The 14608-nt window shown below is 43.7% G+C and overlaps 2 protein-coding genes and 1 long non-coding RNA gene across 3 annotated transcripts; 2 read left to right on the forward strand and 1 right to left on the reverse strand.

The window, feature by feature from the left end:
- The first annotated feature begins 1284 nt into the window (after positions 1-1284).
- Positions 1285-2361, forward strand: LOC113125006 (uncharacterized). The gene is made up of 3 exons (XR_003295091.1): positions 1285-1423; positions 1523-1613; positions 1700-2361. It is a non-coding gene; the product is annotated as an uncharacterized LOC113125006 (long non-coding RNA).
- Positions 2362-3255: 894 nt separating this feature from the next.
- On the reverse strand, positions 3256-5832 carry dhrs4 (dehydrogenase/reductase (SDR family) member 4). Its single transcript, XM_026332720.1, has 9 exons — positions 5709-5832; positions 5314-5429; positions 4848-5025; positions 4563-4664; positions 4277-4347; positions 4144-4195; positions 3857-3991; positions 3671-3726; positions 3256-3587 (listed from the first exon to the last, which is right to left on the reverse strand). The coding sequence occupies exons 1-9, from the start codon at positions 5817-5819 to the stop codon at positions 3473-3475; spliced, it is 936 nt and encodes a 311-aa protein (XP_026188505.1). The 5' UTR covers positions 5820-5832; the 3' UTR covers positions 3256-3472.
- A 250-nt stretch (positions 5833-6082) lies between these two features.
- On the forward strand, positions 6083-14446 carry efs (embryonal Fyn-associated substrate). Its single transcript, XM_026332708.2, has 8 exons — positions 6083-6301; positions 6779-6986; positions 7720-9060; positions 9213-9332; positions 10169-11113; positions 11227-11298; positions 11981-12238; positions 12347-14446. The coding sequence occupies exons 2-8, from the start codon at positions 6975-6977 to the stop codon at positions 12530-12532; spliced, it is 2934 nt and encodes a 977-aa protein (XP_026188493.1). The 5' UTR covers positions 6083-6301; positions 6779-6974; the 3' UTR covers positions 12533-14446.
- The last annotated feature ends 162 nt before the right edge of the window (positions 14447-14608 follow it).

The following is a 14608-nucleotide window of genomic DNA, read 5'->3' on the forward strand; positions in this document are numbered from 1 at the left end:
TGGTTTGTGGAGAGTCCTGACTCACTACCAGAGGAGAGTCTCCCTCTTGTGGTCACAGGTCAGAGGCACAAGGTTTGATGGTTTTGTGAGACCCACCAACACAAACCATTAGGAGTAGAGACAGCTGCTGCAGTATTGTCAGAAAAACACTCTGTTGTACCTTGTCCCACATTTTGACCTTTGTGACAATGAGTAGAAATGACCAACACTCATGATGATCTCAGCCTGTACTACTGGTGGGTAAATAGTGGCCCTTAGGTTAACACTGGCCCTCCAACAAAAAACTTGGCCCCTGGTAAAAGCTGTTTATATCAAGACTTTGACTTGATGTTTCACAAACGAATAAACTTCGAAAACACAGTTTATCCTCATTTACTGGGGGGAAAAACCATCTGCTCTCAAATCAAATATAAATCAGTTTTATCCTTAAATACACGAAAAGACCAAAACAAACTGGGTCTATACTGTAAAACCACTGCTCTAAGTTTGACCAAACATCTATACCAGGGGTCTGCAGTCCATGTTCCTCCAGGATCACCGTCCTGATTGTTGTCCAACTATCCCTGCCCTACCCACTGCTGACTACCTGGATCAGCTGTGTCAGTCAGTCACAAGCTGGAAGATACCATCTCAAATAAGGGTGGAGTTGGGGAGGACAGAGTGATTTGGTATCTTCCAGTGTCTGACTGGATGATGACACCTGATCCAGGTAATCAGGATATACAGATCACTGAGGGAGGAACTTTCAGCCTCATCAACACCTGCTCTTTGATATCACTTCATGTCCCACAATAAACAGCATTTCAGCATTTAAACCAGTCGAGTCATTATCATAGTGTTTTGTGCTGTTATTCTGTGTCTGTCTCCTGCTATTTATTCATACTTTGGTACTGTACATAACAAAACCCTTCACAGCAACATTTTTGTGTCTTTACTGTGTTTGATTCCCCAGAAATACTGACTCTGATCCACAGTGTAGAAGTTTCATCACTTTGTGAGAACCAGGTTGAGACTTGAGGCTGGAAATGAAACAGTGTGAGAAAATAAACATGTAAAAAATATTAAAAACCACAGGAGTGCATTCAGTGTCAGTAGATAATAATGATGTAATTGAGAAGCCAAATATACTGAAATAACTGAATTCAAATGTTTGTTCCCTTGGTACTTGGTGTGTCCGTATTATAAGTGGCTGTGCCCTCTATCAAATGTTAACGAGCTTAGTTTGTCACAGATTAATGAACTTGTGAGAAGTTTTTGTTTGTTGATCTTTGTCCTGTGGGTTCAGCCCAAACTCCATAAATACAGTCAGAAGTGCAGATACTTGTCATTCAGCAAGTCAGAGAATCTCTTACTCTACGACTGATCTTCCAGTTTGAGGCATCAGCTCATCGACAGTATCGATACCGACAGCTGCAAACTAAAGGTGAGTCCAATATCTTTATTTCTCTGTACACACATCCAGAAGAATCAGTAACTAAATACTCAGAGTATCTGATGTTTAAGGTTTGATGTTTTCTTTCAGAAAATGAAGCTCCAACTTGTGTTTCTGCTCTTTGCTTTTGTGGCTGTGATCAGTGCAGCATCTGTGCAAGACAGTGCTGCAGAAGACCAAGGTAACAATATGACAAAATGAGATGTAGTGTCTGTGTCTGTCTGAATAGTTCAAGTCATGTGGTGTGTGTCTCATGTTGTGATCTAGAAGACGAGGGTCTGAACCAGGCAGCCGTGAATGACAACAGCAATGTGGATGGCCGCGTTGCTCTAGTGTCCAAAAGGCCAAATGATATGCCCAGCAAGGACGACAACAAGGAGGATAGCAGCTTAGTAAATATTTCCAGAAAATTGCCAGTTTTTAAGGACAACAAGCAGTAGGGGCTTACAGGATGGGACACTGCCTCATTAATTCTTGGCAAGTGAAGACCCACGAAGATGAAGGATACAGGAAGTGATGATGAAATTGAGGAGCAGAAGTAGCAGAAGGCAGAGGTTTTCCTCACTTAATGATCACCATATCTTGTGCTGTTAAGATGACTTGATTGATTATTGTGTTTAGGGACAGCATATACAGTGTGACCGTACATCATTGTACGTTCCAACTCATATATGCTCTCTAGTCATAATAAGAATGTGTCTGAGCATCTGTTTCTATAGTCCAATGGAAATGAAAAGAGAATTAGTAGCAAAAGCCTCCAGCTCTGATTGAACATCCCACAGAAAACTGAGCCACCATGATGTGAAGTAACATTTCATCTTAAGAGAAAAGGATATACAGATCACTGAGGGAGGAACTTTCAGCCTCATCAACACCTGCTCTTTGATATCACTTCATGTCCCACAATAAACAGCATTTCAGCATTTAAACCAGTTGAGTCATTGTCTTATTGTAGTGGGGTCAAATAAAAGCCTTTGACAACTGGAGATAAAGATCAGATGAACCTTTATTAGTCCCACATCAGGGAAATTCATGTTACAGCAGCAAAGGCTTCGACACAAGACGCTCAATAAAAATAGAAACAACAAAAGACCAAAATAAACAAGGTTTTATCAATATAACCAATAAAACTGTGATACTAATAAAAAGCACAGAGTAATATTGAACACTGGTGTGTGAGTATGAACATGTGGTGAAGCAGTGTGTCACTGACAGAGCTGTCAGGTGGAGTGAAACCAACCTGAAGGATAAATTGAAGGTTCCATACCAACTTTCTTTCAGACTGATGAAGCTACTCGAAGCTAGATAAATAACTAGATAACTTCACCTGGATGACCTTGAATCTCCAAAGACATATACGTTGCTATGACAATCGACAGCCGAAAAAGCGGGAATACATTTCTGCTTTCCGCATTAACCACAGCCAATTGTAATTTCTGACCAATCAAACAATAGCTGTCGGACACCACGCGAGATCTTTTAAATGTCAGTTTTATAAAATAAAAACTTTAATGCAGGAAACACAGATGATACTGCTGAGTTTTCCTGCCACGTTTGGTAAATTGAAGAGGACTTTGTGGTTTTCTCCGCCAACTACGGTGGATGAAAAGCTGAAGTATTTACCAGGTATTAGTTCTATTTCTCTTCATTTATGATTGAAATGAATTAATATATATAATGTAAACATTTACTATGTTACGTTGATAAACATTTTTCATGTTGTATCCATTTTTTTATATTATTTTGTGTTTTATTCATCCAGTTAATGTGTCATGGGATCATGCAGTCACAGCTAATAGAGGGGAATCATTCCTGGTCTGTGGTATTGACTTCAGCAGTTTATGCACATTTTCTGATCTTTATTATGAAAATCATTTCAGAAGACATGACAAATATCAGGCACATACTGATCTCACAGTATCCTGGCTAATATGACTGCACTATGTCAACATTGTAGAAGAATGGTGGATGTAATCAGAACTAACAACAATTTACAATGAGACAAAGACAATTAAGTGCAAAGTTTTGTTGTAACTGGGCTCAGAGTCGACAGCCGATCCCTCCCGTCACTGTGATGGTCTCTCCAGTGATGTAGGAAGCCTCCTCAGAGCACAGGAAGGCAATCACTCCACCAATTTCCTCTGGCTCGCCGATTCTGCATCAAAGTCCAATATAAATTCATGTTTGTACACAGTACAGCATGTTTGTGATGAGAGTTCATGTGAAGACGAGTTGTACCTTTTAATGCTCAGCTGCTTTTTGAACTCGTCTATAATTTCTTCATTTCTCCACAGCTAGACATTTATCAGGAGTAAATTAACAGAGGAAATGTGACTCAGGTAATATAATGGTACAGAATTCAGTAAGATATAAGAATAATATGTAGTGAAGATATATGATATGAGTGTGGGTCATTGTCCTCACCACTGAGCTGAAGCGGGTCTTGATAATGCCAGGGGCCACGCAGTTTACTCTTATGTTACTGTGAGCCAGCTCAGGAGCCAGAGCCCGGGTCAGTCCCAGCAGGGCTGTCTTACTCACACTGTAGGGCCCCAGAGCCTGGACAGACACACACACTGTCCATGAAAATGTCAGAGATACAAACATACAGTAGTTTTTCTGTCAGTTAAAATTGAATCTAATTGAATCACAATCCTTTTTACCGTAATGGAAATATGTTTGAGATCAATGTGGCTTCGAGGATCACTGACCTGCATTGGTTGGTATCCAGCCACAGATGACACAAATACTACATTTCCTCCTCTAAAAGAAAAAACTGTTTAGTCTTTACTGTCATGTTTTCCAAATACTTTATGTTGTATCATAGTTTGTCTTGTCACTCACCCCCTCTTCTCCATATGTGGCACCACCAACTTGGTCATAAGGAAAGCTGATTTCACATTTATAGACAGGATCTAGAAAGACATGTGGAAACAAAGCCATGTAAGTATTAAGACATATAAAAATACTTTTTATAAATTATGGGGTTTTTAAGATGCATGAAAGGAGAAAGAAAAAGTGGTTTTCAGAGACAGGAGCCGCAGACTTGTTTCAGCAAGTACTCATGTTGTTCTGACTTTACACTATCTGTTTTATAAATGACTCCTTGCTCCTTGTTCCTGTGACGCACCTTGTCCCAGACGTCCTCTGTGGAGTCCATGATGTTTCCTAAAAAAGGGTTGACTGCTGCGTTGGATACCAGGATATCGATGCCACCACACTGATCCAGAGTCTGTTCCAAGCAAAGATATATCACTGACAAACTCATAGTATGAAGTGATGTGGCCTACATATGTTGATTAAGTTGTTTGAGGGCCATCTGACTTTTTTTACACACATTTTAGTCAGAATTTCCTCAGGCTTGTGATAACTCCTCAGGTGCATCTTTTACAAATCACCTGTTTCTGAGACTCACCATTTGGACCAGTTTTTCTCTGTCCTCTCCATTGCCAACATTACAGGTGGTCCCAGTCACACGGATGCTCTGGCTCTGCAGGAGTGCCACAGCCTTGTCCACATTGGGCTGCCGTCGGCTGCTCACCACCACATGCGCTCCTCTCTTGCCCAAAGCCTGAGCTGCAGCTAGACCAATTCTGAGTATGTGGAGAACAGCACCGATCTCTGTATTCGCTCAAGCCTGTGGTCATTTTTATTATTATCATGAAGGCACTCTTTAAAATAATATGCAGCTTTACTGCAAATGCTTGAGATTTCTGCAAATATGATCTTTGATACCAGGATTTTCTACATTCTACAGTCTCTTTTTTTATAATATCCTGTGACTTTTTTAAGGACATCAGACAAGTAATTGCCAGTGCAGCTTAGTTGGTCACTGTTAGATGTACTTTTAGCACAGTATAGAAAAAACATTCAATTGTTACCCATCTGTAGAGGCAGTGACTATGGCTACTTTTCCAACAAGACTGCTCTGAGACATGCTTCTTTGGCCAGCGACAGGGTAGGTCCTAAGGCATCTGAAAACACTACTCAACATCACCTGTGAATAGAGAACATAGACATAAATATGGAAACACTAGGGATCTAGGGTAGAGGTCATATGAGCTGTGACGGCTGTTGCGCACCGGCTCAATGGTAAGTGAGAGAAGTGACTGAACTAATAGCACTTATAGATCCACGGCAAATCCGCAGCAGTAATAAAATACTTAAACTAAATTTAAACTTAAATACTTTGTATTTACAAATGCAGACTCCGGCCATTAAGGTAGCACTAACAAATTAATGCAATTATGCAAATGTGTTAAAAGCGTTACCTCACCTTGCAGTTCATGCAAAACCACGCATTAAGTTGAACAAATGATGAAACTCTGGACTTTGTACTAGGGACGTCGAGGAGTGTCGCTTTATTCAATAATTTCCGGGTAAACATCTCGCTGTCAAAATAAAACCCAAGCAGTCGCATTACGTCGATGTTACATTCATGTCCGTTAAAAAAAATCAGTGTAATTTCCTAATAGAATTTCATAATAGTTGTGGTACAGGTTTGGGTGTGTATGTGTTTTTTCTTCTTTTGACGCTACAATTAGTTATGGTATATACGATCAAATTCGGACGTCCCTGAACGCAGCCTACAACAACGAGCCAATCACGCGAGAACAGTATTCAACGCGATTTCACAGACGCTGAATCGGTCTAAGCCCATCGTCGACCATGTTTCCGATGGTCACGCTGTGTTTTTAGATCAGCGAGCTACGTAAACCCTGAGTGAGGAGGCGGAGATCATTTTGTTGTCATAGGCGAAGATGATTGAACGATGATGGCCACAGATATTCACGCCTGAAAAGCAGTGATTTTACGTCTCACAGACCGTGCGTCGATGCTGAGTTTATCGGCGATAAGAGAAAACGCAAGGTAATCGTTTTATGCTAACGTTTGTTTGCAAACAGATCGGCTGCGAGGATTTATCCCGGTGTAGCCATTGTTGTTTTGAATTGAAGGATAGCTTTAGCGTAGATGACGATAATCACCGTTATCTTAGCTAACATTATCTGATCAATGTTTAGTAGCTAACTAGGTCGTGACAACGTAGCTCACGTTACTGTGGCTGGTTACTGTTGAAATGAACGACTGAACGTGGACAGCGCTTACATACTCGGCTGCACTAGGTCTGTTTAGTAACGAGTTGTATTTACGATGCTAAGCTAACGTTAGCACTGCTGCATTTAAGGTAAGGTTATTGGGCGTGGGGAGGGGAGAGGATAAGACAGGTGTTGGCGCTGCCTGCCTACTTTTGTTTTCACGTGTTTTCTAACGACCGTCGCTGTAACCGCCTCCTTGTTTTATGAATGAGGCGTGAAAAAACAAAAACCGTCTATACGTGAATTGCAGGGTTCTTGTAAAGGCAGACAACGAGGCACCCGGACTTTGAGATGAGTCCTACCAAGACCCAGCTGTGCCTCGGCAACCAGTCCCTCTGGAGACCAGTACATCTGGAAAAAGAACAGCTGATCTAGATGGATGACCCCGACTCAGCAGGAAACTTGTCTTATAGCTTGTCTGAGACATAACTGTTAATTCATCGACAATGTCTGTCTCTGTGAGTACACTACTTGTCTTTTTCTTTGAATTTGCATGTACTGGTATAACAACGTGATCAAATCTTCACTTGAAGATAAAAAACATAATTAGCGGGTCCTGTTTTTATGTTCCTATGTCACCCGACTTTATCTAGATGTATCTGGATACTCATTGACTGCATGGGTGTTTTAAAGGGGTCCCACGTGGCTCAATTGAGCCTGGTTGTCCCCAGGGGTTGGTTTTAGAAAATGAAAGGGGGCCTGACTCTTTTGCTTTGGGTTGGCAATTAAACCCTAAACAGCAAGGGACAGATGTGCCTCTCCTCCCCTCCCCCTCCCTCTCATCTTGCTCATTACCATTAAGCCCTTGTGTCCATTTGATCATTGATCCTCCCTGACTGTGCCCCTCTTTCTCTCTGCTTCATGATTGCTGACACAGCTGTGAATTTTGAGTTAGTCAGCCTGCTAGCTTTAAGATTTTCCATCGTTTTTCTTTATCCATCCTCTTCGTGTCCCTCTGCCTCTCACACTGACTAGATCTTCCCTGTTCACCCCTATTCACTCCCCATTCAACAGCTCTAAACAATCAACCTTTTAATACTCTTGACCTAGTATTGGCATGTCAATATACTTGTTTGTTTGTGGTGTACAGATGTCAGATACTAGCCTGTGCGAATTTAGGCTGTTTGTTGTGCATTACTAAGTGGGTGGGTCTCTGTTTATGATTTCTTCTCGTCTCCTCCTCCCTCTTAGACTGTCTTGGCAAAGGCGCTGTTCGACAACACGGCAGAGAGCCCAGAGGAGCTGGCTTTCAGGAAGGGCGATATCCTAATGGTTCTTGAACAGGAGCAGAGTGGTGGGCCTGGTTGGTGGCTCTGCTCCTTGCATGGCAGACAAGGCATTGCCCCTGCCAACCGTCTTCGTCTCCTCCAGACCGCCCCACCCCCAGGCTCAGACATCCAGCGTTGCCCCGGCGAGGACTCCGTTTACCTGTCGCCTGGCCCGCCTTTGGCTCGGAACACTGTGAGCAGCAGTGTAGAGGACATAGACGGAGTGTATCGTTCCCCACCAGGTGTGGGTGAGGGACGAGGGGCTGGAGCTTCCTCAAGGCCCGGGGAGCTCCGTAGAGTTGAGGCTGGGCGTCCACGCTCTCACTCCAGCTCTGGTGCTCGGCCCAGACCCGACTGGGACATAGGGGCGGCGGGGCGGCCGCGCTCACCTTCCCTGAGAGGACGAGGAACACAGATTACAGGAACACTTTATCAGACTCCAGTAAGTCCCTTACCTTCAGCAGCTCAGCATACTAGGCAGCCTGGAGCTCCGATGGCTGCCGAGTCTGTTTACCTGTCCCCTAGTGGAATGCCGAGGGCAGCTGATGAGCCAGAGGACACTACATACCTAGTCCCTAGAGAAACACTAACAGGAGATTCGGATGACTGTTACTTGGTACCCAAAGGTACACCCCTGGCAGGGGATGACGTTTACCAGTCTCCAACAGGAGGAGTTGCGGTCAACACTGTGTGCTCTAATGGCCCCTCTGTACTCGGTGGAACTCTTGGTGCCCCTCAGCCCAAAGTGAGCCAGGACACACCTGCAATGTATCAAACACCCACCTCTGTAGGAGCCAGCCTTCACAGGACTTCTGCCACAGTTTTGGCCCACCAGCACCCATCTCAGTTATCTCCTGCTCAAGCATCTCCCAGACCACTGCTCAAGGGAGCTTCACCCAGCCCTGCTGCAAGGGGCAAGTCTGGCCTGGCCTGTCATCGGGGATCCCCTTTACTGGTTAGAGCAGGACAAGTCAGGGTTCCTGGATCACCAAATTTTGCTCGCAAGCCTCCTCCACCGACACCTCCAGTGAGAGGAGTCACCAGAAAAGATGCCCAGCAAGCAACTCCACCAGTCGCTGATTCTAACTGTGCCCCCAAACCCAGTGCTCAGAGCGCTTCTGCAGGCTTGAAGCAACAAGAGGACAAACAGTGGGCAAGTCCTCAGAGTAAGGACAAAAAGATAAGTAATGGCCTGGACAACAGCAGCAATGTGCAGAACAAAAAAGGAGAAAATCGGGATTATTCAGACCCAGTGGATGACCAGGTACGTGATTTCTAGCTCACTTACCACCCTGCTGAAACTTCTTCTTAGTTATTTTTTTAGGTTCATATTCTGTTCTTTTAAGCAGCTTTATATGTTTTTTAATATGACAAGTGCTTGCTGTCCATAATTTTGTGCCTTTGTTGTCTTGGTAGGTATATGACACACCTCCCAGTGGTAGGTGGCAGCGTCCAGTCCCATCAGCCCTTGGGGGTGATGATGGTATCTATGACACCCCTCGCAGCATCCCACCACAAGCTGACTCAGAGAAAGAGGTAATCATTAACGCTGTCTTAGTTGTGCCTGTTTTCTAGAAGTCACTTCCCATTCAGGACTTTCTCATCCTATTTAACCATGTCAGTCTCAAAACAATGACCAAGTACTTTCACTGTGGCTCAAAACAGTTGAAAACAGCGTTAACTACACATGTATACATTTTTATTATAGTAGGTATAGTATGGTTTTGTCTTCTCAAGTTTTGACTGGATCATCATGTTTGTGTCAAAATGTCAGTTTAGATAAAACTGTTTTGGGGTTATCCAGAAATGATCCTTTTATCGAGTACCTGGGAACTGTGTTGAATTCATGTCTGTACAAGTGAAGCGACTCAGATGGCTTGTCACCATTTCTTCCCACATTCCACTATTAGTGCCCCCCCCCCTTAAAACGAGGCCACACCTGTCTCTGTCTGCTGTGGGAGCCTGTCTATCCAGTCCACATGCAGCTTCTATTTTCTCCTAGTTACACCCATCTGTCAGTGCCATGCTAAGGCCATACCACCACCCTGCCCCCAGTAGTCTCCCCCTTCAGTGTCACTTGAACATGTCGGCCAGTTGTTAGATTTTTTTTTTTTTTCCCCCCTCTGTCTGCAGCCACTATACGTGGACGGCAGACTCGTTGCTTTTAGGTTTTGATTTACTAATGTGTCTTTCCCACTGGTGGTCACTGACTCTTTATTTCATCTACTTAAGGATTTTAGCTTGCTGGTGTCAGTTCGTATCTATATATGCCAGATTTAAAGGGGATCAAAAGGACAGTCTGTAATTCCCTATTTATGTGAATAATGCATGTGATTTCAAAGCATTCCTTTTGTCTTCTTGTCCACTCATAGGTCTATGATGTCCCCACTATCAGTCTGAATGTGTCCACATCAGATGTTCAGCCTGATGAAGTTGATGACGAAGTGTACAGTGTCCCTACACTTCCCGGTGTCCCTCTGGGACCAGGGGAGTCCACCACTAGCATCACTGTTGAGGACATTGTCCAGGTTGGGCAGGTCTACTGTGTCCCTGGACGTGAGAAACGAGCCAATGGCGGAGATCATAATCGAGACTCCTCTGAGCCCGACTGTGGCATCTATGACATGCCTGCTCTGACCATCGAAGTCCTCCCTCACTCTTCCTCATCCTCCTCCAACTCCACCCGCCGCCTGTCCGTTTCTAGTAATGGTTCAGCTGAGGTACAGTGGAGAGCCTCGCTTTCTAGCCTTGTCCAGTCCGTGCTAAACACCGCCTCCTGCTCGGCCTCCACTCTGTCATCACGAGACCTGGCCACCTCGTTGGCTGAGATCCTGTCTACCTGGAAAGCCAGTCATTCAGGTGACCCTCCACCACCTCTTCAGCAGGCGTGGGCTCGCCTGTCAGACCTGCTCCCAGCATTATCCGCTATTGGCAACGCTCCCCCATCAGAGGGGCTCTTGTCACTGGTCCAAAGGTCCCTTGAGGAAAGCGCCCTTCTCTTGCAGGCTCAGGGCCGACCCCGGCTGCCTTCCCAAGAATCCCTGTCCCGCAGGCCATTGCCTGCGCTTCCAGTGCCTGATGGGAAGTCATCTGGAGGTGGGATGGGATCCCGTAAAGGTAGCTGGATCCAGGAGAGGCCCTTGCCCCCAACCCCACAGCCTGCATTCCCCCTGCCTCCTGCTCCCACCACTGTAACTCTCACAGTAGGCCCGGTCAATGGAGAAGACGACCCCAGCAATGAGTATGCTGGCATCGGCTTGACACCTGTCCCAGCCCCAGTACCTTCTGGAGACAGTGTCGGATATGTCAAGCTGCAGGTCAGCTGTTATAACAAAATTACTGTTTTTGCTCTTCGTATGTGTCATTTGTGCAAAGGTCATTTTATGTTTACGGCTATGTTCAAATGCCTGTTCTCTCCTTCCCACACTAGGGTAAACCTGATCCTCCTCCTGATGCCCTGGCTGAGAACGGACAAACACAAACTATCACTGCAGAGCCGAGGGTGAGTCTGTGTTTTCACCATCACATCCATTATCCTCAGCTCCAATGCTCAGCGGCCTGTCGTTCTTAGAAACTTCTGTGTTACAGGACCATACACAGCAAGTCTACACAGATAAGTCATTGATTCACTCAGTGTTCACAGCGCACCGTGTTTACTAATGAGCGCTGTGATTCATTAATCCAGCCAGCAGCAGCCCCTGTTGCAGTCTGTTCTCGATACCCATCGTGTTTACCCAGCATCCCCTATCTTTATGTCACAGTGTACCCTGTGGATTTCTGACTCATTAATCTGTACACTCATCTGTCACCAAGGCCTTGCAGCATATGCTGTATTGTATATGCACAGTAATGTTTTACCTTATGTTATTTCTTCAGTCTCTTCTGTCGTCTGGTTAGACTGAGGTCATGTCTGTTTATCATTGTCTGCATTTTTCATGCTTCTTGTTGGATTCCTTGGTTATGCAATAGATGACCAACAAGAGGTCACTTGTAAATCTTAACAATCTTGCCTTAGATTGAATAGAGGCTGCAAGACAATACGTGACAGAAAAGCACAGTCATTCTTTCAGCAGTGCCACTGGCTTATGTACTGTATTGCATGTGTGTTTGTGTCTGACTTTTTTTGATACATTTGGTGCTAGTAGCATTGTTGACAGTGTTTTGTACTAATTTTTCTTGTACAGTTGACCCCATCGCCTCCCCTGCCGGTGTCCCTCTCCCTGGAGGACTCGGAGCTGCTGTCCTTTTACTCCTCTCAGAGCCTTGCCCACCTCTCCTGCCTGGCAGACGCCATCGATGTGCTTTTCAGCAGCGTGCAGGGGAACCAGCCGCCCCGCATCTTCGTCGCCAGAGGAAAGAGCCTCATTGTGACGGCACACAAGCTGGTGTTTATTGGGGACACGCTTTCCCGTCTTCTAACTTCTGCTGACCTCCGGGCCAAGGTACATGGAGCAGGAAGTTTTTTGGTGAAAAACAGGAGATATTCAAAACATAATGAAAGTAAAATCAAAATTGTGTAATTCTTACTCTATTTATTTTCCCTGCTTTAGATCACAACCTCTGGGGGACGACTCTGCCAGGCCTTGAAGGCAGTTGTAGTAGCAACAAAGGGTGCTGCACAAAACTACCCCTCAGTGTCTGCAACCCAGGAGATGGTGGACCGTGTCGCTGAGCTCTCCCAGCAGGCCGCTGGCTTCTCCACACTGCTCCAGCGTCTGGCAGAAATATCTTCATGATATTTCATACCACTTGCGTAAAGCTTTGTTTACACATATGTTTCCTCTCTTTGAAATGCCTTATTTGTTGACTCTTCTGTTACCTTTTTGTTTGAATGGAAGCAAGTGAAGTGACATCCTGGAACATGTTTGCTGCAGCTGTTACTAAGCTGGGCTTTGACTGTGTTGATCGTGTCCTTCAAGTGTGTGTTGGTTTGCCTTTGTTTATATACTGACCTCTCTCCTTTGGTGCTAGGCACACTTATCATTTTGAGTGTTAACTTATTGAATTATTGAAGCCCCTCTGTGGCTTCGAGTGTCTGTGTGGACGGTCTATCTTGGGAGCTTTGCTTTATTATGTTTGCCATATTTTCTTTCCCTCACATGATAGTCATTTTTCCTTCCTTCCTCTATTTATTTAGCCATCCCCCCGATACAAAAATAGTGCAGAATGAGGCCGTACATCCTGGTTCTGGCCTACTTTTTACTGTGATACCTAAAAGGCCTTTTGTGATTATCATTCTGAGGCTGCTGAAGCTGCATATTAAGTGTTTTGGCTTAATGTGGGAGACATGGAATAGGGTGTGGAGTAGGACGTTTGCCTAATTTCCATGTGTAATCTGTGCAAGTATGTGATTTGGTTGTGTAATACCTGTTTCCACTGGCAAGAACCTTCAATGCAGTCTTACACATCTCACAGAGAGAAATCAAACTCCTGTCTGAGAGAGAGAAAGGATATCTGAGAATCGATGCAGCAGCTAAGAGTGAATAATGATAGCTGAGCTTACCTAATCTTCTTCTTTCCCAGAGTCACATGGTATCCTGACAGTGGAAAAGAAACCTGTTGACCAAGTTCACCTGTCTCCACACGTCTTGTTGTGATCTGCATGGTCATGTTTCGTTGCCTTTCTTCGCTTTTTATTTTCGTTTCCCAAAAGATGCTCGACAGCATAGATAAGTTTTAAATCATTAATTTTGCTGTGACGGAGTTGAAACTAAGGTTGAACACTAAGGCTTGGGAGGATGGGTGGAATTTATTATTAATGAAAAGCATAGAAGCTTGCTTCAGTTTGATTATTTTACATGTTTTTACAAGCATCAAGATATTTTAATATTGCAAAGGTATTCTGATTGCCAAGTGATATTAATCTTCACCTTGTCATCCTCACCCTAGTAAAAACTGTGAAATGAAGCACAGCCCACTTTTGATTGAAACAGGAGAATTTTGCATTTTGAATCAATCAAAACACTGTACTATTATATGACAGTCTAATAGTGCATATTCATTACTTGTCTGGTTTTGTTCTGCTGAGAATCGTGTTCACTATGAAGCTGTGGTGGAGCATTGTAGTAATTAAAAAGTTATGGATACATGTAAATCAGATTACACAAGTATTCATTTATTTTTCAGAACTCAATCATGATTATCATGGCTTTACTAAATATGTTTTCCATTGTGTTGCTCAGTTTAAATAATTCTATGAGGAATGCTGTATCTGCCTGCTCTCTTTTCTGCTGCAGTGCCACCTTGAGGAGGTGTGAAGTATTACTCAATGAAGTGAGCATGATCTGCAAACCTTTTGCTATATATTTATTATTGTCAGTCTGTTCTCTGCTTTCTTTGCATGGCTTTAATTTGCTTACATTTTATATATGCACATTCTTCACCAGGGGGATTTCACTAGGTGATTTTCAAAATAATGTTTGTTTTTTTTTTTTTTTAGTATGTTACAGGCCAGAAATACAACTATATTCCTTTTGTACAAGAAGATTTTTTTACACTATGTGAACTCATTGGAGTCTGTTATCCACAAAAGTGAATTGTGATTTGACTCCTACATTAATGCAGACTTACACCTCTTTCCTTTAACACTACATTTGATGTATGTTCTGTATTCCTGTCCAGAATGCACAAATACATCTTTTGCAAATAAATGTGTTGGGTTATTCCTTTCAGTATTAGTTTGTGGAAATGTTATTATATCTGTCGTACCCGGAATAATAGATACAGCCAAAGGCTTCACGTTTAGTGCAAGTTCGAATAAACCCACTTTTGCAGGATAAAGTCGCTTTAAAACCGATAAATTATTGTCCGAG

Source organism: Mastacembelus armatus, chromosome 18 (assembly GCF_900324485.2).
Source record: "Mastacembelus armatus chromosome 18, fMasArm1.2, whole genome shotgun sequence".
In the NCBI taxonomy this organism is placed as follows: domain Eukaryota; kingdom Metazoa; phylum Chordata; class Actinopteri; order Synbranchiformes; family Mastacembelidae; genus Mastacembelus; species Mastacembelus armatus.